This window comes from Larimichthys crocea, chromosome XXIV (assembly GCF_000972845.2).
Source record: "Larimichthys crocea isolate SSNF chromosome XXIV, L_crocea_2.0, whole genome shotgun sequence".
In the NCBI taxonomy this organism is placed as follows: Eukaryota; Metazoa; Chordata; class Actinopteri; family Sciaenidae; genus Larimichthys; species Larimichthys crocea.
In genome coordinates this window covers 15,672,359-15,698,664 of record NC_040034.1, presented here as the reverse complement: position 1 = coordinate 15,698,664, position 26,306 = coordinate 15,672,359, and the positions used below count along the sequence as shown (strand labels likewise).

The 26,306-nt window shown below is 40.9% G+C and overlaps 2 protein-coding genes across 5 annotated transcripts in view; one reads left to right on the top strand and one right to left on the bottom strand.

The window, feature by feature from the left end:
• Window positions 1–18,612, top strand: part of fndc5a (fibronectin type III domain containing 5a) — a 35,588-nt gene extending 16,976 nt beyond the window's left edge. The window contains exons 2-6 of one of the 2 annotated variants that reach the window (XM_019266363.2): window positions 3,577–3,692; window positions 5,485–5,683; window positions 13,151–13,240; window positions 13,420–13,553; window positions 14,019–18,612. In XM_019266363.2, the coding sequence (XP_019121908.1) occupies window positions 3,577–3,692; window positions 5,485–5,683; window positions 13,151–13,240; window positions 13,420–13,553; window positions 14,019–14,078 (599 nt within the window). In that variant the 3' untranslated portion in view covers window positions 14,079–18,612. Of the gene's footprint in view, window positions 1–3,576; window positions 3,693–5,484; window positions 5,684–13,150; window positions 13,241–13,419; window positions 13,611–14,018 lie in introns of both variants that reach the window. The other variant, XM_019266364.2, reaches the window with a different exon arrangement.
• Window positions 18,613–18,967: 355 nt separating this feature from the next.
• kop (askopos) lies at window positions 18,968–25,832 on the bottom strand. Of its 3 annotated transcripts, none has more exons than XM_027275093.1 (8): window positions 25,701–25,832; window positions 24,811–24,873; window positions 23,480–24,624; window positions 23,198–23,392; window positions 23,001–23,110; window positions 21,441–21,541; window positions 20,186–20,285; window positions 18,968–20,073 (listed from the first exon to the last, which is right to left on the bottom strand). In XM_027275093.1, the coding sequence occupies exons 1-8, from the start codon at window positions 25,735–25,737 to the stop codon at window positions 19,944–19,946; spliced, it is 1,881 nt and encodes a 626-aa protein (XP_027130894.1). In that variant the 5' UTR covers window positions 25,738–25,832; the 3' UTR covers window positions 18,968–19,943. The 3 variants fall into 3 exon arrangements, with proteins under 3 accessions (XP_027130894.1, XP_027130895.1, XP_027130896.1); XM_027275094.1 differs by having other exon boundaries at window positions 23,480–24,621; XM_027275095.1 differs by lacking the exon at window positions 23,198–23,392.
• Window positions 25,833–26,306: the final 474 nt, after the last annotated feature.

Below are 26,306 nucleotides of genomic sequence, written 5' to 3'. Positions count from 1 at the left end.
TACTTGAGTAAATGTACTTTGTTACAGCCCTGTCAGTGAGTTATCCTCCAGTCCATGAATCAGACTAAAAGACAAATGTGTATATATATTTTCCTTAGATCAGATCAAATCAACAAAACAGCAGCTGGTGAAAGCAACATAAAAGTTAGACCGTCTCAGCCACAAGTCTCCCAACCCTATGGAAGTGTAATAGTAAATCACTTAAATAACCTACGCTGTCTTTTTATGTACGCTTCTTGTTAAAGCTGGAAGAGGAGACAACGATATAGATATTTGCAATTCTGAAGAACATTTTAGCAGATGCAAACAAAGTAATACAGTCACACAGTTCAGTGTATTCCCTGAGGGGCATTAGGATTTAAACGTTAACTGTCACTGCGTGTCTTGAGAGCAGCGTTAACACTTGAGAGAGAAAAAGACGGTAAGAGAGAACTAACCGAGAGATAATGAGTTTGATTTGTGACTTCTTCAGTCCCATCAGCCCCCTCTGCCCCAGATGCCCGTCCCTCAGGCTTCCCAGGAAACATCAAACAAACAGCAGACAGTAAACAAAAGCAAAACCATTTCAAACATCCAAGTCCCCACTGATGAAGAGATGCAGCAGGATTCCATCCTGTCATCTACTGTTAGTAGGGCCATTCATCAAAACGTCGGCGGCAGCAGGCGGGTCGAAACGTAACACACAGGCCTGGTCTGGTCTGGCTGTTCCTGAAAGTATAGTATGTCTGTGTGTACAAGTACCACAGCAGCCCATCATTCCGTAATTTTCCAGCTCTGTGATTTGTACCCGTCAAAGGCCAAGTGAGCTTTAACTTATTCAATAACTCATTGACTGCATTTGGTCGGCTAGATTAGATTTATATCCCATTAAAGACACAAGAGTCGCATCACCGAGAGTGACCACTTCTCCTCGTCCCTCATCTCTCTCGGTTCTGCTTCACATCACAAATATCAATCAATCCCGAAAGGCCACAGTCATAAGAAATGCAGTCTGCTGCAGTGTAATGGTGTAACGATAGAGTCTTCTCATGCTTCAGTGTGATACAGAGTGCAGGCTTTAGACAATCAGACCGTCAAAGCCCTCCACAATCAGCCTGAAATGACATGTAGAGGCTATCCAGATGGATTCATGGACTAAACTGTGGTAATCTATCTGTTGTTCTCTGGCTTTGTTTATTTTATGTGCCCAGCTTCTAAATCTGTGTCTGGCTCACGGTCTCACAGTTTCTGTTGGTTTGTGTCTGATGGTTTGAGAGCGAGAGAGCGATCAGTGGTTGAGCAATATAGACAGTGAATGAAAGAGAGGGGGTAGAGAAGTTATTTTCCGATTGTTTAATAGCAGTTATGTTCAGCACAAATAAACGCACCCCCAGCAACCCTTACCGTGATGATGTTGATATCATGTACGTATGCTAAATATGTAGCTACAGCAAGCAGCCAATTAGCTTAGTTTAGCCTAATTTAATTAGTGCAAAACCTGACTGATGTCAGACAGACTCAGGCTAGTTGTTCCCCTTGTTCCCAGTCTTTATGCTAAGCTAAACTAAGTAGCTGCATCCAGCTTTTCATAAAATGTTAAACTATATCTTTATTAAATTTTTCAATGCAGAGTCAAATCAGCATCTTCAGATCAACTGACTTTATACCGTGATTGATTATCTTCTTTTAGAAAATCAGCACGTCAGCAGACCTCTCTGATAGTTTACAGTGTGATAACATTTAATTAGCCCCTCGGGCATTAATTGCCTCTGAATGAAAACAAAGAGTACACTTTGGAAGTCATAACTGATTACATCTACATGAAATTATGATCAATTTCTGGCTCCACGGCACACACAGTCATGTTTTTTGTTTTCACAAAACACGAATCCTCAATATATTGTTACACCTGCTGTGTAATGAGAGGAATTATACAGTGTAAAAACAATCCATTTCACACTTATTTGAAGCAAATTGATGTGTTCTCCTCTTTGATCATCTGATCTGCAAACACACTCACAATAAACTGTAGATATTATATGTAGCTAATGAGAGAGTCTTATTCTGCAGTGGTCACACACATCTCAGACATATAATGAAACCAAATCATTATTTTCAAAACTTGAATATTCTCATTTAGAGCGTCTCATAATCTTTCAAAAATATTTAAAGAGGTCGGTCGCACTTCCAGGAAAAAAGTCTGCTGTAGGATTTAATGAGGACTTCCTGTACTCAGTGTTAAGACTTCATTATGTTGAGCTGTGAACCAGCCTCACCAGTTTCCATTAAAGTGAGACAAAGATCGATCGGTGAAGCCATATTACTGTCCAGCTTTGTGCACCACACAGAGGTCTCATCTCACAATGCATGAAAGAAAGGCTGACTTAAGTTAGAGTCTCAGTTTCAGTTTGATTTGCAAGGATTACCCGCTCTGTTTTAATGAGACAAAAGGATTTATGTGTTCTGGCATCATGCTTGTGGTTTGTACATAAAATATGTTGTATTTTGTTTGGCACTGTTTGGCTTTGTCTAACTTTAAAATACTGCAGCAACATCCACTTTGCAGAACTGGGAGCTTTTCCAACGAAGATGGTTGGTGTTTAAATTGTTTAAAATTTCAGTGGACAGACTCAACGACAACCAAAGCAAATGAGTTGATGCCTGTAACTGTATTATAAGTCTGTGCATGCAGCACTAAAAAGAAAAGTTTTGAATCTCTGAGAGGTGTTTGTTAAAATATCAAAATGAATATAATTTTATTGTACACAATGGAACATTCACAACAAATAAAAACACCAAGATCAGAAACTCTATTTTTTAAGTTGCAAATATTTCACAGCAAGTAAAAAAGAGTTATCAACAAGAAAACTACAGCAGCTCTGTGAGGCTGTACTTGCTATGGCTAATAGTTCACTATTTCAATTTGGTATAATATCTTATGATTGCTAATTATCACTAAACTGAGGGAGTTTTTCAGGTATTGGACACGTTTTGTCCTGAGGATGGAGCTACTGTAGAGGAAAAGTCACCAAAATTATTACAAGAATATCTGTACCAAGTTTTATGGCAATCTGTCCATTTATTATACAGACATTTCACTCAAAACCACAACATCATGATGGTGGGAGATGAAAATGAAATTTCACGACAGTCTGTTCGATAATTGTTGAAATATTTCAGTGTGGATTGAGACAACATGTAGCATGGCTAAAAACATTATAATCCTATATTTATATAGATACTTTCTGTATTTTTTTTCAGCATGTTCAAACGTAGTTTAAAATTTAATTTGATCTTAGATTTAAATTCATGTAAGATGAGAGCGATTTCACCTCAGAGACTGCATTGATCCTTTCACATCATACAGAATAGTGTCTGCTGAGCCCTAGGCGCTACCACCCTCTGAGGAATTGTTTTGTGTTTCTATACTCTATCGCTTCCACCTTACATAATGGATTCAGCCGAGCCATTTATTCACACCACTGAATTTGGCTTCCTGCCATACTGGTGGCCGTTTCTGCATCAGGCAGAATCATAAAGGAGCTGAACTTCATACTGCAGAAGATAAGACAAGCTTTTGTTCCTCTCTGTTTGCAGATAGCTTGTCGCCTCCTGTCAATGTGACCATCAACGCGGTGAAAGCAAACTCTGCTGTGGTGACATGGGACATCCCCGAGGGAGACCCCGTCATTGGCTTTGCCATAACACAGCAGGTGAGCAGCACACACACAGGCAGATACAACTCCCACTGGATATATGTAAATGTACCAACGGGGCGGATACAGTTGCGAGAACAAACACATGCAAACACAAACACTAATTGAATTAAGTTGTGCTTCATCACTGGTTGGTTGTTAAGAGTCAATACGTATTATTATCACAGGATGCTGCATCCCGCCCTCCTCTTAGACAACAGCAGACTCTGACAGCGCTGTGAAACTCTAGGAAACGTGATGCCATCATGCTCACATAAACATACAAACTCGCACACACAGAAAACATTAATCACATCACTTTTCAAGCTGCCATCTTGTGATTTTACAAACACACACACATACGCACTGTGGGGAGTGACATGATTGAGGAGGACAGCAGCAGGGTCAGTGTGGGTCACTGTCTCACAGTGATGCCAAGGTGTGTGTGTGTGTGTGCAGAGGAAGTATAAATGTAGAGCTGTGATGTTCTGACGGTACAAATAGCAAATGCGTTTGTCTGTATATTGACAGTCATACTGTAGATGACATTTTTAAAGGAATAGTTTCACATTTTGGGAAATCTATTGATTCGATTTAGGTGGAAACACATAACAATCTCCCTACTAGCACCTAATTGTCACTATTTAATATGCTGCATCTTGTGTCTGTCACAAAAATGGATTACCACACAGACATGAGATCTTCCCATCTAATGCTCAGCAAGTTATCAAATAAGCCTATTTACTAAACTGTTGAAGTAGAAGTAAATAGTGACGTGCAGTAGTATTGCTCTCAGTGTCACTATACATCCACTATGTGCAACTTTTATTCATTCATTCTCTGACTTTAAAACCACATGTACAGTGAAAACACTGAGGCTTAAGTTTCTATTTCCAGAACAACTTGTTGCTGCTACATTTTTACCTATATTGGATTATGGGGATCTTTTGTACATGTGTGCCCCTGCTCAGGCGTTGCATATGATTGACACAGCTTATCATGCGTCCCTCAGATTTATTACTAATTGTAAAGCACTGACTCAACACTGGGAGCTTTATGCTCGGGCAAAATAGCCTTGTTTAGCAACCCGCAGGCGCACCCACTGGTGTATTTTCATATACGAGGCAATTCTTGGGTTGCTTCCATCCTATCGCTGTTCTTTTATTTCTAGAAAGGAAACAATACTCGCTGCATTCAAAGGGACTTTCACATGTTGTCTGTACCAAATGCTCAAACTAACTCGGGAAGAGTGTATTTGGATACTCTGCACCCTCAGACTGTTTTACAGAATGTTTTAAAACTCAAAGATCCGATTTCTTTGAATGCTTTTAAATCCATATTGAAAGACCTAGAGACTGAATCATTGAGCTGTCGTTGTTGAATTCATGGCTTGTATTGTACTCATTATTTTTCTAGATTGCTATATGTTGTAATATTGTCTGTGTGTCTTGTATCTGTTTTAATTTGACTCATTCTTAGTTTGTGTCGATGCCTGTCTTTGACCAGGACTCCCTTGAAAAAGAGGTTTTTAATCCCAGTGGGCCCCTTCCTGGTTAAATAAAAAGAAATAAATCAATTCAACCAGGACTGCTCTGCCCTGATAGAACACTTCTAAACATCGTTTTTGACATAATGTCACATCAGACCTCTTGAGCACCAAAGTGCCAATAAAAGCCTCACTGGGTGGGCCAGTCGTCCCTCCCGTTAGCTAAAGCCTAACTATAATTCTGTGAGGACTGGAGCATGATGACATGTGTCCCCCTGCTATGAACAATGTTCACCATCTTCTCCCCGTGTCATATTCCAACAGAAGAAAGATGTGCGCATGTTGCGATTCATCCAGGAAGTCAACACCACCACACGCTCCTGTGCATTATGGGACTTGGAGGAAGAGACAGACTACATTGTGCATGTCCAGTCCATCAGCATGTCTGGGACGAGCCCGCTGAGCGAACCCCTGCGCTTCCGAACGCCGAAGGAAGCCGAAACTCAGGCCTCTAAGAGTAAAGGTAGAGTAGCACAAAGAGGAAACACACACACACACACATACGAACACTTTCTCGGTCATCCAGCACATCCACACAGAAGACTTGCACATTTTCTCACTCTGGTTCTGTTCTTTTCAAGACAGTAAGTGCAGAGGGGACTTGGCCTTTTGACAATATCTTGACTGATTTTGTCTAAAGACCAATAAAAATCAATAGACACACAAAGCGTGAAATGAAATTTCACAACAGAGTGCTTCTAAAGCTCGCCCCCGCTGACCACAACTCGGGAATAAAATGTCTGCAGGGGGTGCATACTTCATTGTGTATTGACGTGCCTCGCCGAGCCTCACCCTGCATGCACCCAGCACAACTGCACAGTAAACCAAAATGAGGAAAGGCATTTATCAGACGTAGAGAGGAGGTAGTCAGAGCTGCAAGGGGTTGCAAATCAAAGTGCTTTTGGCTGAAGCCCTGCTTCATCTATTGTTCCTCCCATTTTCACTCATCTCTCATGTGAGCTGCTGCTATACTTTGATACTTCCCTGGCAGTGGAGCCAGAAGGAGTCCGAACTTCTGTTGTAGTGTTGAGTGGGCTGGCAGAGACATGTAGAATATAAATACAATCACTGTAGAGCACTGAAGACATGCTCTTCTCACCACCGAGGCCTAATTAGCAGAGGAAGTGTTGTTTGTGTGTTGTTTCTGCGAGGGGAAGAATTTACAGAAATCAATAACTGCACAGTATCCAGATAAACAATGATTTTTTTTTTTTTTTTTTTTTTTTTTACAGGTTTCATTCTTTCTATGTACATCGACAGGGTCGTTTCCTTAAGGTTTGCAGATATGATTCTCTCACGGCTCGTGCACAATACACAGAAATAAACAGAAGTGCCTCATAAACACAATCACACAAACAAAAAGACACGGGTGTAGTTTTATTGAGCGGGGTAATAAGGATTTTGTGAGGGGTAGCTGCAACGATCAAAAGCAAAAGTTTGATGTTCATATTCTTTTCAGGAGTTAGATGAGAAGATTGAAACCACTCTTATATTTGTACACTAAACATGAGGCTACTGCCAGCAGTTGACAAACATAGCTTAACATAAAGACTGGAAACACAGAGAAGATAGATAGATAGATAGATAGATAGATAGATAGATAGATAGATAGATAGATAGATAGATAGATAGATAGCGCTTCTTTAGGGCCGCCGTTGGCCCACGGGCCTCGCTTTGAGAGAGCGCGTGTTCGAGGAAGCAGCACTCTGCTGCAGCTCACTCATCCATTTCCAAAAAATTGTAAGATTTCCACATATTGGTAGGCACTGCACACACACAGAGTGAAAGTCCCTGTTCGCTGCAATAAAATAAAAAAAATGAAAAGATTTCCCTGCTCCTCGACACATTTCCCAGCGTGCACACATTTTCGAAAGCAAATCTCCACAGAGAGCAGGTCTGTGATTCATCATCCTTCACTCAACAACAACGTCACAGTTTAGCACAACATCACAGATCTTTCTCAGTCTCATTTGCAGCGTTCGCTCAAGGATGTCTGCTTAATTAGCTTAGCTTACGTTGAAAAGAGTGAAACCTTTATGATGACAGATGAGCGGATGTTCTTGAAGTCAACATTTTGTAATGCAGTGGAAAATCGGTGTAGTTAGGATTCAGAATCTGCCACTGTGTCAAGATGAATGTTCAGTTTCCATACGAGTGAGACCCCCCCCCCACAACTAGATACCAGATTCTGCACAGGTAACCACTAATCATGTTTACTTCTTGACTATTTCAGACCTACTTAAGATTAAATCAATGATTCAGTGTGACAATTCTGCAAATTGCCATCAGCAGAACTGATAAATCATTTCTAAGCTTATCTATCATTAAAGGGACAACAAACCCAAACAGTGGGAAATGGGCTGTCTGCTTCGTGTAAAGGACTGACACAGAAAATGTGGCAAAAAGAGAGAATAGAGATTGTCTTTTACTGCAGATAATTGCACAGAGAATGTGGGAGAGAGTGTCTCTCAGTACAGCTGTAAGTCCATTGTCTCGATATGACAGGCGAACGTCACTAGAAGAAAAGGGGAGCTTTTCACCATCCTCACTCAGCTGCTCAGCCCTTCTGTTCTGTCATATCATGCTGATCTCAATGGAAAGAGCAAAGGATGAGCCCGAAATGCTGGATTATTCCACGTTTCTTCTAATTTCTTCATTCACAATGGGTTTTAGCTTTCAGGAGATCAAAGGGACCGTGAAGAGATGAAAATTTAAAGAAAGAAAAAAAAGCACTGCTCACAAAAACAGGAGAAAGAGACAGTGAGTCAGAGAAAGAGAGGAAGGTGGGGGGGGGTCATAGAGGATGCAGCCGTAGACGAAAATAAGAAATCCTGTCGGCGAGCGATAGACAATTAAATTCTACTGTTCCCCCGAAAAACACACAAACTTGTACACTTCAGTGTACATGTATACTCTCTCTGGACAAATTACTTGAACCACAAACATGGAAATAAAAAACTGCTCCAAGTAAGACTCATTGGTCTCCTCAGATCTGATAAACGAAGATCTTTCTCTCTCTGGCCCACAGGAGAATTCTCAATAACAAAGATGAAATAAATGTTTTCTCATTTCTTCTGTCACGCAGGAGTTTGATGCGTATGTGCAAACAGAGCTGCAGTAAAATACTGTAAAGACAGCGTCCCTCAGCTCTGCTGCATCCCATAGGACCAACAAAACAACTGCTAGGTTTTTCTCTTGGTGTTTTTATGATGATGGTGATTTCTTTTCCATTTTGAGCTTTGTGATGATGCATTTTCAGGTTGTTAAATAGCTTATTCATATTAAGAAGTAGGAGGAACACTTAATCCTTTAATTTATCACAAACATTCAAAATTAAAATTAACAAATTTGGAAGATATGTTTTTTTTACTGGACAAGAAGGGTATATAAATGTAATCTAATCAAGTAGTAACTAATAACTGAAGCAGAGTAATAACTACAATATTTGCTTCTGAGATGTCATGGAGTAGAAGTATATAGTCAGTTTAAGTACCTGAAATGTGTGCCTAAATACTGCTCCTCTGGATTTTTTTTCTCTGGGAATATGGGGGCTTGAACACATGTATACATTCTGCAATTTAAAGTTACAAATTGTGGGTTTTCAAAAGAGAGATAAAAAAAAATTCCCCTTAAACTTGACCATTTTTAGGACAATTACAATTAAGAAATACACATTTTAAGTTGGGCAGCACTGGTTAGAACTCACAGGAAGAAGGTTACTGGTTTGAATCTCGGCTGGGGCCTTTCTGTGTGGAGTTTGCTTGTACTCCCCATGTTTGTTTGGGTTCTCTCCAGGTGCTCCAGCTTCCACCCACAGCATGCAGGTTCATTGGTGACTCTAAATTAGGTGTGAATGTTAGTGTGAATGGTTGTTTGTCTCTATGTGCCCTGTGATAAACTGGCAACTTGTCCAGGGTGCACTCCACCTCTTGTCTTGTGCAATGCCAGCTGGGATTGGCTCCGGCCCCACCATGACGCTGATGAGTATAAGCAGTTACAGAAGATGGATGGATGGATGGATGGATGGATGGATGGATGGATGGATAGGGAAAAAAAAAACTTTGACATCAACAATTTACAAAAAAAATGTAATAAAATATAAAATCACAGCAGTTGAGTAAACTGAAAAATATCCAGAATAAAGGAAAATTTACATTTCCAGGTCACTTTAAATGATCTAGATGTGGAGTGACCTCAGTATTTCTATAATCCTTATTGAGCTCTTGCAGCCTGCTTCTTAGTTGCTTGATATGGTTCCCGAGCATGTATCTGTAAAAAATCAATAAATCAAGTAACGTTGTCAAAATCCACCTGTTGTCATGTTAACATTTCCATCTCTGTATGCATCAAAGTGGCACTCCGACAAACTTTAAAGCTGTAACTTCAACTAGCATGCATCAGAGTTTGTTACATTTGACCAGTTAGACCCACTGAGGCTAGCTGGCAACAGTGTCAGGTGCCTTGGGCTGTTGTGCTTTGATTAGTTAATACTGGGCAACAGAGGCCAATCGATCAGCAGAATTGCTTGTTGCTAAAAACTAGTGGAGCGTGGGGTTCCTGCCATACTGGGCCCTCCAAATGTCACCCACTGCATCTAATAAAAGGATAGCAGTGCTCTCTACGCTGCGGTGAACTTTAGATCAAGCCTCTGACTTCCACAACACTCAGTAGTGCAAGAAAAAGTTACTACGGCTTGCTGCTTTGTTCGGTAGAAATCTGCAGGCGTCTACAGGCTGCATGTGCAAACAACTTCTCTCTTTGATAATACTTCTCATGGCCACATACGACTTCAAAGATGATGATGGAGATTAATTGGTATGAGTTGATCGTGACTGCTGCGATTAACTTTTTTTTTTTTTCCATTGCTTTATCTTTTCATCACGCTCGCAGGATCCCCAGTGGCCTACATGAAGCCTTCACTGTTCTCTTCATGTTCTGCCTCACTGTGATCTTTTGACTCCAGCAGGCACTTGCAGAATCAGGCCTATTAGTGATCACGCGAAACACATCTCTGTAGCTGCTCGTGTGTCTCATGTGTGCTTGTGAGAGTGAGTCTTTTGAAAATCATCACTTATTTTCTTGCTGCAGCCAAAGTCTTTATCAGCACCTGTGCTACTGTACAGCTCCCTACCATTACTTTGCTGCACCTGTAATTTAAGACATAATGGCGACAGGAGAAGACTAGCTGACAAGTGGCTGTATTCTTTATGTATATACAAAGTATAGACTGAGATCTGAGCAGGTGAAAGCACTCGATTCACAGAACATTCAAGGACAAACTCTCAACAACTGTGTAAAGAAGATCTCGAGAGCAAGACCTTGGACTGCAAAAAATAAAAGACTATGTAAATGAACCCCAAATGGATAAAATGGCAGAGGAGTATGTACTCTTCAACATCATGCTCTGAGAACATGGAAGGCAAGGACAGAGAGTTTAATCTCATCCTCTCAGGATCTGCAGAAAACAGAGTTTGGTGGTAAATGAGGAATTTAAACCACCAATAACAGAAAAAGGTCATAGAATTTATCCAATTATGTTATGTTTATTATATTAAGATGTTTGGTTAGTAAGTTAAGTAAAAGCAGGGCACCGTTTACAGACATGCCAATCAAAGAGACTTATATGAATCTTGTGTTTCAATTTTAACAAGCAAGACACCCCTATGAATTATTCATATATTTTTTGAGCACTCTCCCAATAATATCTCAAAATACAAATATATTCTGTATATGACTCATGACAAAAAATGTATGATGGTGACATCTAGTTTAAACTTTAATATATTTATGGAAATCATTTGTGGAAGTGGACTGAGCAAATCTAAAATGTCGTGCAACTTTAACCTGATTAAAATATATAAACAGAAACATTTATAAATATAGTTGAAATAAAAGCCAGATTAAAAAAAAGAAGTCTTAAGTTTGCTCTTAAAGATAAGAACATTCTCTGCTGTCCTCAGGTCTTCAGGGAGGCCATATCCTTCATATCCGGTGAAAGTAATCACAGTATAATCAGTTTTCTCATAAAAAACAAAAAACAAATCTGGTGACTCTGGATGGATTAAGTGTTCCTTTATGTGCTGAGAAAATTATCTTACTTCTTGAGCGAAATAAACTTTTTGAAAACCCTCTCGGATTAGCTGGAAAGTGCGTTGTCGGACATTTTCAGAACAAATGATGGTCTTATAAACTCTGATGCCTTGCTGTAGATCAGACTACACAAGATATATAAAGAACTTAAAATTAGCCCAACCTAAAATATGTACAGGAGTAAAATGCAACATAGACATTAATTAAATATTAAACTTCATATACAGTATATAAGAGTGAAACACTGACAGACACCTTTTTACTGGTGGTAATGATAACTTAAAGGTCCACTATGTAAGATTTACAGGGCTCTATATACAGAATATGGCAGAAATTGAATATAATATGTATAACTATGCTTCCCTTAGTGTACAACCTGAAAATAAGAATTGTTATGTTTTTGTAACCTTAAAATTAACCTTGTATATCTACAGACCCCACAGGCCCTCCTCCACAAGTCTGCCATGTTGAACCACCATGTCTCTACAGAATAGACAACAATGGCTCTAGATCGGCCTTTTGCATTTTTTATTTGTTTCACATCCACTGTAGTTTCTCCATACTAGGAAGGAGAGAGCGGGACAAGGGGATTGCAATCAACAGCTAGACAGCTACATGCCACAAGATCCATCACTCTGGTCCTTTAAGTTGATTTTGCTCATAATGTGTATTTACTTTTACTTAATCAAGATTAGTTCACAGTGTGGTAGTAGTACTTTTACTTCATTTAAGGATCTAAATACTTCTTCTACCACTGTATAACCATGTCTGAACACCAAAGCCATAATTTGCTAATGTGCTCTTATTAAATTAATCTCATAAGGGAAGGCTGAAATAAAACCTAAATCTGAGTTGCTCTCTCTAAAGTCACACTACTAGTGTAGCAAAAATGAAAACTACATAACCCAGGGAGGCCGTGGCTCAGGGGCTCAGGCAGCAGATTGGGTCCTCAGAAGGTTGGCAGTTTGATCTCCTAGTCTGCGTGTCAAAGTATCCTTGGGCAAGATACTGAACTCTGATTCAAAGTCTTTTCACGTGTTTTCAGCAACTATTTTCCAACATATTTAATGTATTTTGAAATAATTGCTTTTACACAGACTTTAATAACCACAAGAGGAAGGAAATGGATACCCTTTGATATCTGAATGTTGTATTAGCCAAACCTCTTCTCACACCCTGATCCGTCGACTGTCTTACCTTTGAGGATGGAAAGTTGTTCATGCACAGGATTCTTGTGCTCATTCTGTGATAGAGCATCCTGGCAGTTCTTATTACAGGAGACGTGTTCTGCACACTGATGCTGACTTATTTGCCTCGAAGCTCCGCACGGTTGAAGTGTCAGTCATTAGACGAGAGAGATTTTATAGGAAAACATTTTGCTGATATGTTATGTGTAAATTTGCTCTTTTGCTGCCCATCAGCAGCTCCTCGTCTTCCAAACAACAACTGGCCTCAAGACTCAAAAACTCACCACCTCAACAGAAGCATAAAACAGGCTGCAATTATGCAAAAACTTCATGACAGGCCACTGAGTGTAAAAGGGAAATTATCCAAACGTCGGGTCAGAAAAGGCCATCTGAGACAGTGAGACAATACTGTCAAATCTGCGACATTAAAAGTTAATTTAATTGAAAAAGTTGCATGTAATTCTGAGCTCTGATGAAGATCAGCAGCAAACATACCTAACTCTTTTACAGTTAGGCAATGTGATAGGACATTTTAATGAATATGTGTGTCAGGAGCAAATTTCCATTTTTTTCTGCTCATAATTTGACATTTTTGTTCAATAATCCGCTTCCACTAACAGCCAGATAAACGTGTTACGCTTTGACTCCTTCAGACGAAGTGACGATGGAGGAAGTTGGCCAGACCACTCAGCTGAGGGCAGGGGAGCTCATCATCATCGTGGTGGTACTCATCATGTGGGCAGGTGAGGATTTAAATGTGTATTTAACCAGGATCAGACTGCTTCACACGCAGAGCTTCTGTCGTAATCTGACACAAAATAACAAATCCCCTGCTATTGCTTACAAAAGCAGGTGCATTCATTTATGTTTAGAGGATAACCAGCGTTGGCTGATCATGAATACGTTCTGCCTCTTCTCTTAGGTGTGATTGCTCTCTTCTGTCGCCAGTATGACATAATCAAAGACAACGAGCCCAACAACAACAAGGACAAAGCCAAAAACTCCTCCGAGTGCAGCACTCCTGAACATCCGACGGGGGGGCTGTTGCGCAGTAAGGTATAACCCACCCCTCTCCTCTCCCCCGGGTGCCTCCCCCTCAGCGGCGCCGGGCAGGTGAATGGTCCCGGCCACTTCTAGACTTTTTTTTTTTCCACTGACACTTCATGCCAATTCATAGTGTCATCTGAATATCAGCTTCAGGCTAAACACTGCTTCAACATGGCACCATTATGTGCATGAATCACACACACACACACACACACACACACACACACACACACACAAGTCATGGCTTCCTTTTTGGATTAGTGCCCCATAACCATATCCATTTCCTGCATTCAAACCAGTGCAAAAAATCAAAGTCAAAACAAATCTTTATCACGTTCACTCTCCTGCTTTGAACATCAATAAAACATGCAAGTGCAGAGGCATCCTCACGCTCACTGAGAGAGAGCTTATTATGTGATTCCTGTGAGTTCTCCAGCCTTCTCATACCTGTCATATTCCTCTTTCCTCCCACAGTTCCCCAAGAACAACAACAACAACAATAGGATGCCATCTGTCAACATCATTGAGGTGTGACTGCCAGGCCGTCTTCTCTTTATCCAAAAGACTTTGTGTTCTCACAAACAAGCGGCCCCCTTTTTAAGCCCATCTGCTTGTCAGGATGAGGCTGGGACTCTGGGGCCCTCGGCAGCGCTTACTCTCCTTTGGCACGTGGCCTGGCACTGAAGCAAAGCCGCAGGACTCTTGGGGGGGGTGCTGGTCTGAGAGCAGAGTCAGCAGTGGAGCAACTGTGGCAAAAGTTCACTGGCTGCACTGTGCTCAATAACTACTGTTGCATGGGTCAGCAGAGATTAAGGCCGAACGACTCCAGTGGTGGAGAGTCTGCAGATAAACCAACCCCAGGGACCAAAGCCGATGAGCAGAAACCAGAAACATTTCCATTCTCTCTCTCGCCCTCTGTCACCTCTTCAGTGCATCATCAACAACCATAAACCTGGACATTTTCATTCCTTAGTTGCACTGAGACGCTTTGTCCAAATCATTCCCCGTACTTTAATTTGATTTTCTTCACTTTTGAACGTTAACACTGTCGTTCATTCGAATGTATCACTGTAGTTCTACTTATTTGACTTTTAACAAAGTGCCATCTGAACAGTCCTGTTGTCAATTCCCCCACCCCCCCTCAGACAGAAACTCTTTGCCATGCTGCGGGAAATGTTTTTCCATTCTGGCGAGCTAATTTTCCCCCTCAGGGAGTCCAGACTCCACCTGGCTAATTAAGGAGCCATTTCTTAAATGTGCAGTGATGATGCCAGGGCAGCGTTAGATGGGATCACACGGCTCACCACCACAGCTGAATCACCCAATTTTGTCAGAAAAGACGAAATCCACTCACTTGTGCTAAAGAGGTATCTCTGCTCTGAGTCCATAAACAGGCCAGGTTTGGTGCCATCACATTCGCTTTTGTCCGTCTTTCATAGATTTGTGAAATGTTACATTCCACATCCAGGATGAGCCCTTTAGTATCTCCTTGTGTCTTTCTCTTTGAGGGTGATGAATTTCAAAGCATTCTGGGGAGGAAAAAGAACGGCCATAGTGGAGTGCATCCATCTAATTAATGAACGTTGAAAAAGGGGCTGGACAGTATGGATGTCTGCGGAGAGGTGGTCCTGCCTCGGTAGAGATACTGAAGAAAGAGATCCCTTGTATCAGCAATAACAGGCTTCGGAGAAGCACGGAAGCAAGGACTCGAAACTCTGTAGCCTCTTTGTCCAAAAACTCCACCTCCCAGCATGCAATGTTCAGACGGATGAGCAAACTGCACATTGAATATGAGGGAATTAATCCCGACTTTCGTTTGCAGGTGATCCCTCTCCTGAACTTTCAGAGAAAAGTCTTTCAGCGCTGTTGTAAAAATTTCTGATGGAGAGCACGGGGGCTAAAAAAAACTTTTTATGAGCCCAGCCTTCAATCCGAGACATCCTTATGACATCCTGAACATAAGGGCTTCTATCATTTTCTTTCACAAATCAACTCCATGCTGAGGAGGCTAAAAAACAATGATAAGGGATCAACTGTGCGCTGTATACTGTGAGGGAACTTGTTTTGAGAAAGCAAAATGGTGTTATTGAGGGCTGATTCAAACTCAGTAGTGCTGCCTTAAAAGTAATTATATCTTATGATTTATCTAATAAGACGGAGGGCCCCGTATCTCACATTTGTGTCATATTCATCGGCTTTCACATGATATTTAAATGTGTGTGCAAAGTAAAAGGAAACATTACAGACTGTTGACATGTAGACCGAGCTTAAGCATTTAATGTGTAAATACATTTTATATTTCATTCTTGTTTGGTGGTGTCAGTTTAGAGAGCCTTTAAATGAAATATAGCAAGACTAATGTGGAAAATGTATTCACTCATAATGTAAAAGGGTACAGGTTATTCTTAATATACTGCTTTCATGAATGAGATTTTTTTTAATTATGTATTTCTATTACATTATGTCATTGTGCTGTTTATGTGCTAGAAGAAAAGACTTTTTGATGAGGAAGATTAATGTTTTAAACAACCATTGAAACATAAAGCCATTCTGCTGCTGAAAATCGAGCTCCTTTTGTTCTGCACAGACTCTATCTCAGTCTGCGATACCCTGGCTAGTCATTGAAGGTGGTTAAAAGAGAGCAATGAAGGTTACGGTCGAGCAGGGTGGGTAGAATGATGACTAATCCAACAGCAGTCTTCTATCACTCCCCTACCTCCCTCTACTTCTACTCTTAATAAGAGCTGAAAAGCTCGGGCTTGCACTCCTCCAATAAGCACTGATTCACGTCAGAGGCAAGAGTAAAGTCACAGAGTGAGAAGAAGGGGTGGAAGAAAGTCGCAGGGGGCCCCTCTGACTGATTAACATAGACGTTTAAGCCGTTGCCAGGACAAACTTGGTGACGCAACGAAATGGTGTTCTGCTGCATTACACAGAGTGATCAGCACCTCGCCAAAAACTTTGGCGGCCGGAAGGTTGAATCCATTTTTCCCCCCAGAAACACTGCACCAATGGCTGGATCTCCCAATAAATCCATCCATCCACATAGTAACATATAACGATGATTGTCTCCCTGGATAATTTCCTTGGATAAGGGCCATGTCATTACTTTGCCAACAATATGTTTCTCAATGGTATTCCTCTTTTTTTTTTTTTACATCCCTAATACAGTTTGTTTTTTTAAATGAGTATAACATCAGCAGAGGTTTCCACTGAATAAAGTTAAAACTGAGTGTATAATAAACTCTAAATGATGGTATGTTGTGTCCATGTTGACACTGTACATATTGTATTCCTTATTATTGGTTTAAATGTAGGGCTATTGTGAGTATCCACTTTTGTGGCGGGTTGTTGTCCAATGTTACTGGGGGAAACACATTTATTTGCTTTCTTGCAGAGTCAGATGTCACGTTCAACTCATGGCACAAAAGCAAATAAGTGTACTTACCCCCAAAAAAATATGATGCAAAGCAATTCCTTTGTTGTTTGAGTGAGCTCTCCTACAAAGAGATGATAATCCAGCAGCCTCAGTTTGATGGTAAACCGCTGTGGAATATCAATATACGGGTCATACATGTTGGGTTAATTAGAATCTAATTCAAATCCACACATTTCATATCTGGTGGTGGAGTGCAGTGAGGTTTCCTCCAGCTAAAAGAAGCAAACAGATCTGTAACTGTGAGGATGTTCAGCCACTATTAACGTTTCTGGTTTAGAAAAGGTTGAGCTGTCAATCACAAACGAAAAGCATTTTTCCTCAATCACACTCGACTAATGGTGACGACTGTATGAACTCAACATTCCACTTCGGCCCCGTGGTGGCAAACCACTCTTTAACAACACACTGAGGACTTTTCTTTCAGTGTGAGAGGCCTAAGGTTTTCTCATACTACTGTACGTATGATACAATGCCTGAAAATTATTGTATGCTTGGTAGCAGTAATGGACTCTTTTGTGTTGAGACTGAGGAGTTTTTGGCTTTCAAAACAACTTACACACTATGTATTTTGTATGAGATTAGGAACATGTCTGGAAACCTGAACGCATATTACAAAGAAGAAGTTGGACTATTTCATTATGGGTTCTTGAAATATAGGAATGAGATCCACAAAGAAGCATGGTTTAGAAAAATGAACTGCTTTATTAGTGCTACCATGTTTATATTCATTGTATGAAGTGTACAGCAGTCATTGCTTAATGAGGGCTAGCATGGTTTAACTATTATGCACAAGGTTACACAACTTCAATTATGAAGGATGCTTACTTGTGTATGCTTAAATAAAATAAAAAAATATATAACATTTTCCACAAACAGGCTGCGTTTGGGTCTATTTTCCCTTTAGTGAACAATATATGTGAATCTCAGCTTCAACTGTCCGTTTTCTCATCACAAAAAAAAAGCACATACACCCACAACTGGCCATCTTTCTGTTACTGGGAAGTCCACCTGAAAAAAATCACCCAACAACATGGCTCCAAGCATCAACATTAACTGTTGAGTCAGTGCCTTGTGTAAGAAAACGTGCCTGTGTTTGTAATGACTTTTTAAAAAATCAATGAGACATAAACAACAAAACACAACAAATCACTCGGATCTTACTCAAGTCCCACATTAAATTATTTGTCTATGCATCAATGAGAGAAATCGTTGGCGTGACTGCTTGGCTGAGCACGAGGAATGAGGCGCTGGGATTTCGTAGCAGATACACGACTTCTTTCTCTTTTGTTATTTTGGTGGTGCGGCTCTGTTTTGACAAAACCCAACACAGCCGCAGAACATCTGTGAGACATGTCAGATAAACACAAACAGTTTCCCTTCGCTGCTCAGAGCCCGCTCATGACACTGACGGGGCAAAACATTTCTGGAAGGTGTAGAGAGACATGCTGTGGCTGCACAGCGTGCGTCGTGAGGCCTTCCCTGACACCCACGCACCTCTTCTGCCTTCTGGATGGTTGGCCGAGGACAGGCTGCCCCACTGTATGTACAGATAGGATTACTTTTAACAGCCTGCATTATTCAGTGGAAGGGAGCCGTGCTGATAAGTTCCATGTATTTGAGCTCCGTGGGGTCACTGCCTGTACCTGTGCACAGCGCTCAGTTACTGTAGTCCCAGAATAAAGACGACAAATGTGCAACATTATTTGCCAAACAACAGAGGATGACAACTGTAGTGCAAGTTGAACAGGTTAGGCTTTATTGAGCACTTTGTCAGCCCCCCACACAAACACAGCCCTGCTCTGACTCTAGGTTCTGCGATCAGCGCCTGAGCCACTATTCTTACAACATTTCAGGGTTTAAATGAGACCTCGGTGCTTTGAATCCTCCAAGCAGCTGAGAGTACAGCGTGGTCACTGCTGCTCTACAATTAAAAGGGTCGTACAAATCACCAAAATTATTTTAACTTCTTTTTTTTTTTTTTTACTTTTTACTTTCACCGGCCTCATTTTTAAATCCCCACCAAGGAGACTTTTGTTGACACGTCAAAATATGGAAGTAGAGAAAGGAATTTTGCTCTTAGTGCTGAAAAAAAATTTACATTTGATAAAAGCAGAATTTCCAGGTTATAGTAAGACTTTGATGGTTGTCCAGAGGTCCATAGACAGTTTAGATTAACCACGACAAATCGAAGGTATGGTTGAAAAATATTTATATGCTCACACAAAACCTATAAATTAAATCACATTATAAATTCAAAGTAAGTCTATGTTCGTATCAGTTCCCTCCATCTCGAATTAAATTTGCAGAAGAGGCAATTTACATTATTCTAGAGGCGTGACTACAACCTCTTGGTAAACATTTCCAGGCTTATATAACACTGTAGCCATAATATGGCCTCAAGAACGATGTAGCAGGAATGCTACACTCCAACATGCCTGCTAAATTTGTTTATATATTTTAAATTGCTTGCTGTTGTCATTCAAAGAATCCGCCAAAGAAAACGACGGGAGGCTAACATCGACCCAAGATGCACTTTTTTTTTTTTTTTTTTTTATACACAGGAAGAACAAGAAACTTAAGAAAGTCAGTGCTGGTCTATTCTAACCTGAGTAAACATGAATGGTGAACACTTTCACAAGCAAAAAGGACAAAATGTCAAACAGCACAAGTACAAAACGTACTTAAATACACATTAAAACAGGCATAGTTTCAAACACAGTAAAAAGGCAAAGCATTTGAGGTCCTTGAAACCCTTAAGTGCTTAGTTCTTAGCATAATTTCCAAAACTCCTTAAAACACACATTAATTTTTGTTTACATGCATTAGTTGTGAGAAAAATATAGTGCAACACAAACTGAGAAACCAAAAACACACGTAAAGATAATATTTATGAGGTCCGCTGGAATATTAAGAGTTTCCAGCACGTTGAAGTGCACCCTATTCACAAGAATACTCTGAATTCAGTCATACGGGCTCCTTTTGAAAATCTTTGGGAGCTGGGCAAACCGCTTGTATGTTGCAAGGTTCTTGGCCTGCCATTCCTGGAGGGACATTGTGGGCGTAGTGTTGCCAAATCTTCTTTGGTAGTTCCTGAGAGGAAGCACAAATCCAGAGCCACATATTTAACATTTGTTAAAAAAAAAGATCAACTATTTTAAATCCAAGCTGCTTCATAACTATCAGGAAAAAGAAGAAGATGTACCTGCGTGTGAGATCGGAAGGATGCTGCCACTGATTGGCCTTAGTGCCCTGTGCCTGATCAGCCACGTGGGTCATCAGGTTCAGCAGCTCAGTCATGACATCTTCAGGACACCAAACCAGATTTAAAAATAAATGTAAGCGTACACAGACAGTCTACAAGGTTCAGTAATGCAAAGAGTACAAAAAGCAGACCCTCCAGGAATTCGCGATGTTGCGATTTGCAACTTTAGTGAATCCCAGTGAATTCAGGCCGGTGTTGCAATTTTAACCAATCACCACGATTTTTCCACAACTTCCGCACAGTCTGCCTGGGGGATTGAACTCGGCGGGCCAAGGACGGCCGCATGGTGCAAGATGATCAGCTCTGGCTGGCCACCGCTGGGCGCACTTCCTCCACGGCAGTGAGCCGTGACCGGCACTGGGTCGGGCTTGGAAAGGCTCGGGGGCGAAGGTGGAGCCGCAAGCATTAGAGCGCCCGCCCGGACCTCAACGCTTTCTGGGGCCGTGGACTTAGTGCTCGCTGCGCCCTCTCCGGGGCCCCCTCGCCTCCGGCGCGACTGTCGAATCGCAACTTATCCCAACTTTTACTTCCTCCCGCAACAAAAATGTAAAAAGCACCGCAACTTTCGCCGCAATTTTTTTGAAAACCTCATGCAACATCAGGCATTTTAGGCCGCAACTATCTCAAAAAAGGCCTGTGAAATCCTGATGGGACTGAAAAAGATGTCTTACAAAACCACAAGAACATGAGAACAAAACAAATCAGATGATCTTTAAACATCCAGTACAACACTACCACCCACTACACCGATAATCAACATAAAAAGGAATCATTACTTTTCTGACAGTTAAAATATAAGCGCGTATAAAAGCAGAGCTGTTATATTGGATCACATCAGATTGTACTGGTGTTCCTAATGAAGTGGTCGATGAGTGTATATTGTAATCAATGAGGATATTATCCAGTCCTAGTTTCACATTAGTGTTGCATGAAAGCACTGCATGGCTATGAAAAATCTATAATAATGAAAAATGTATTTATTAGTTTATATAATCACCTGAAAATTGTGTTTATGTTCCCTCATGTGGAACTAAACACAGGCTCTTTTTTCTAGTTTCATGACCACCATAGGTTCTCTCCACAGAGGAGGGTGAGGTGAGAGGTATACAGCTGGTTACAATCTGAAACCTCACCACTAGATACCAATAATTTCCTACACACTAGTGGGTGTTTCAGGTAAAGCTCAGGGTCATACCTTTATTTCCACCTTGATTCTCGTTCATGTGTCTGGTGACCATTTGGAGATACAGCTGTTTGTCCCGCTCCAGAATCACTCCTCTGTCAGCGATCACCGGTCTGAAAAGGACAATATCTTAACCACATTTAGCCACATAGGACGTTTCATGTTTCAAACTGAAATCTACGAGTGAATGAAAGCAAAACTGTTAAATAAATATTGGCCTATGGACACTGATATCACAGAAAGGCAGGCAGATAAAAATATTACAACCCTTACAACCATTAAACTAGATCGTTGACTGGCGGCCTGTGGGCCACATCCAGGTGGAGGTTCTCATCTGGCCTGTAAAATGGCACTAATGAAAGTTTTGTCATCGGCAATATTACAAACTGTGTCCGTGGCAAAATTCCCAGGAATTAGATTAAATTATGGCTAATATAAACTGAATATTTTATTCTCCTGCAGCGTCACATTTAACCCTCAAACCATGAGCTGATTTTAATTATGAACAGAAAATCCAATGGGTCTGTCAGTGAGATTAGCACGTACCACTATTGTTCATCAAATATGAGTCTAGCCATTTTCTGCGTGGATTCATGTCAGTGGAGTAATGGAAACGAGGAGGAGCAGCCACAGTGAGCTGTTAGATGAAGAGCTACAGGCTGCACGCCACAACTCATTTTAGTTTGGCAGACTCATGTTGTTAGTTTCCTTTTCTTCAGTAAAAACACGTTTGTTTTGCTGCTCACAAACTCCTGCACCTCGTAGTATTAAACTGAATTACCATTAGTACAGGACTTACATGCACAACAGTGCAACTTATAACAGCGTCAAAACTGTTGACTCATTAGGACTGCGTTTTGCAATTATGACTCTTAACAGAGTTTAAGCATCACTCCTCAGTAGTTTACTCAGTAGTTTGAAGAGTGATGCTTTCCTCCTTGGTGAAGGTCTGAGTGATTTCTAGCTAGGTATCTAATTATCATGGATTTTTGTCAGGCCAATAATTTGTATTATTATTATTATTATTATTATTATTATTATTATTATTTTGAAAGTCTGGCCTCCTGCTTAGAAAAAGTCTGCCCTTGGACAAATGTAGCTGAGGACCTCTGCACTAAACCATGGCTGAAACTGACACATTGTGTTTTATATAGTTTTCAAAGTGGGAGGCGTTTCCCCAGACAGTTTCAGTGGTGGCTCAGTGAATGAAAGAATTTTACGTTATTACATTACATGTCCGAAGGAGATCACATAGAATAGCTTAAATGTGTGTGATCTGGTTTAAGAGAAATACAGGAGTTTTACTGCTTTTTTAATGAATGCTTTCGGACAGACCTTTTTATATATTTGACATAGTCTGAAGTTTAGTCAAACAACAATATTACGCTATCTTGGCTCAACTGTTGAGTGTCTATTCGGACCAACCAACATAATCATGATCCCAAAAGCATACAGGAATTGAGTGAAACTAAGAAGGTAATGGGGGTGTGAGAGGGTACCTTTTCCAAGCTCTTTGAAAGCCCATTATATAGTCACACTACTCCCCCTAGAGGTGATAGACTGCTACAGTACCTTTCAGTCCAGGCATTGCTCACACAATTTGGCCCCTGGTATGGCAGAAGAGGTGCGGCTGGTTCACTGCTGGCAGGGTGTTGACCAAGAGCCACTACAACTGACTTCACCTTAAAAACATGCGACAACATACAGTGCACACACGATACACTGTTCAAAATGAGATAGACAAATGTGAGCGCGTCGCGACAGCTTACCTGTACTTGAAGAGGTAAAGTAGTTTCATAACTGGTGTCCAAAGTGGATTCCTCTCCGCCAACCGTCGCCTGACACTTATCGACAGCCTCCATCACGCCTCCCCTCACACAATTTGGCCCCTGGTATGGCAGAAGAGGCGCTGCTGGCTCGCTGCTGGCAGCGTGATGACCGAGAGCCACTACAACTGACTTCACCTTAAAAAGATGCAACAACATACAGTGCACACACCATACGCTGTTCAAAATGAGATGGACAAAGGTGAGCGCGTCACGGCAGCTTACCTGTACTTGAAGGGGTAAAGTAGTTTCATAACTGGTGTCCAAAGTGGATTCCTCTCTGCCGACCGTGGCCTGACACTTATCGACAGCCTCCATCACCTCTCCCCTCACCTCCTCTGACACCTGTCTACTCTGCTCACTATCGGCGCTCAACTTCACAGTGACGTTGTTACACACAGAGGATTCAAACAGGGGGGAACCAATGTTCCACATCTCTTCGACGTCACCTTCTAAAGGCTCAAAGAGTGAGTCCGCAGGTTTCACCAGCGGCCCTCTTACAACAGGACCAGAATCAAGAACTGTGAAGGAAAAATCTTGTCCGGGCAGCACAGCTTGTTTGTGACAACCGGGCTCAGGTGCACTTTCAGGCTGGCGTTCATCTTCACCTCTCCTGAGGGGGCTACAGGTAACTGGAGGCAGCTGAGGAGAGTCCACTCCTATTTTGTGGTCCTTCAGGTAGGACATGGAGAAATAACCCTTGTCCTCCTCCACATCTTTCACATTCAGGTGCATTTCTTCCTTCGGCTCTTCTTGTTCTTCCTTCACTTGTCCGTCTCCTCGTCCCAGTTCTGTTTTGTGTGCCACATTGGGAGCTAAGGCTGGCTTATTCTGAAACGTGTCACTATTTGGACTTGTGCAGCGCTGTACGTTATCAGAAAACGCTCCAGTAGCATATGTGCTGAGGGGATTTAGGCACAATATGTCGTCAACGTCAAGGTCAAAGGGCGTTGCATTTAAGTGCATCTTCCAGTGTGGCTCAGAGCTTGAACTTTGTTCTTCTTCACTCCTGATAGCTTGTGTTTTATTTAACAACGCAGGCATAGAGGTGGCAAGAGGGGACACGCAGTCCTGTTTTGTAGGTGGGCTGGAGAAGTCCATAAAACACCCCAGATCTGGGGACAAAGCCTGTGGACTAAAGTCCTTTTTTGCTGGAGTCTCATAACAATCATCGGGACTTGAATCTAATTTCCTTTTCTTCTGACAATTGTTCACCACCTCAATTTTTAAATTTATGAACGGATTAGAGGACTGATGCAGACTGGCGTTTTGTTGATCACAAGTGATGAACCGCGAATATGCCGAGATGGGCTTTAAGTGTTCAAACTTGATTGGCTTGAGCCGACTGAAAATCGTGCTCTTTGTGTCTGCTGAAAAAAAAAAAAAAAGAGACCAGATCATCAGTTAACCATCTTAAGTTAATCAGCTAAAGGCAAAATAAAAAAAATAAAAAAAATCAAATTGAGCTAAATGGAAGTAAAAAAAATCAACATTTTTTTCCAACAAACGCTACATCCGTTCAAGAAATCCTACTGAACCCACTTTCTTGTACTCACCATTGTCTGTGTGAGCCATGTCAACCACTTTTTTTTTGCCTCTCTTCGTGTAAAGTCCAGTTTCTGAAACAGAGCACACAAACAAACAGTCTCACAGTATGATCTACTGAGCCATTCACAATGAGTCTTCACACTCTGAATTTTCCCTCTCAAACGTAAACAAGGTCACGTTGGGTTCTGACACCATGTCTTGTTTTGTCCTTGTTATTATTCTATTTTAAATGCATGTTCAAATACATAGTTTGTTTAGGTCACTATGTACTCATTCATTGTAGCTATGACTAACACAAACTCTAAATGTCGATGTGTACCTGCTACATTGGTGAGTTTATCTTATCTATTATCATATTGTGAACTTTGCTCAAATTATATTCATATATATATATATAATATATTGTATTATATTCAATAAAAAACAAAGTTGTCAAGGTGATTTAAGCTAAAGCAGACTTAAATCTTATGATCAAAAATATCAAAAATAAAGTCAGTATAAGCCTGTATCAAATGCTACATACGATGGTGACTGACTAAATTAAAAAGGAACAAAGCTAAAGGTTTAATTTTCACCTTTAATGCGCAGTTATATTATTTTTATCAGCTAGCGCGTGTCAAACGAGCTCAGAGATGTAACGTTCGTTCCCTTCACGCGGCGGGAAAACGTGACGCTCGCGACGTTCGAAAGCTGCAGAAGTCACGTTACCTAGCTACGGGACGTCGCAGATGCTAACTCCATTAGCCCGCTCAAAAGTAAACACTAACGTCAGCTAGCAGCCGAGCTTTACTCAGACTTTAGCTAAATAGTTCACAAAGAGGACGTTACGTAGAAGACGGCGAACTGAATTTAGCATCAATGATGTATCAAACTGTAAAAGCACTAAAATAAAACTCACCTTTCAAAAGTTTGGTATAAAATCTCCTCCCGCTCATCACACGCGCTTCGCTCTGACGGCCATGCGCATGAACGTGCACTGCGCAGGAAGTTAAGTGTTGTGGGTGGGGCAGTGTTCAAATTCAAACTTTTATTTTGAAATCTCACAAACTTCTTTGATTTGACAATGTGACGATGACAGGGGGGCAATACTAACATTTAACAAATGAAAAAATTACCAATAAAAGTTACAACAAATGCACTGTTCTGTAACATTTTTATTTCATTGTCACAATTATTATTATTTTTTAAATGGCAATGTAACCAAATCTACACCAATCAGGCGTGAACAAATCTGAAAACCAGTTTCTTTCACATCTGAAGTCAGATAACAAAGAGTAAATTATATGGAATATGTTAAACTCTTCACCTCATGTTCATTTTAAACATGACTTAGTATGAGTAATGTCTGTTAACATTTAACACTTTTTGACAAAATCATTCAGAAAGTAATATTTTGTGTCACATCTACAGGTACATACAGGTATATCAGCAGTTATGTCCTTAGAGGTTAACATTCAAATGCTTTGTTATGTCACCCCAAAAAGCCAAATCTTCCAGCCATACA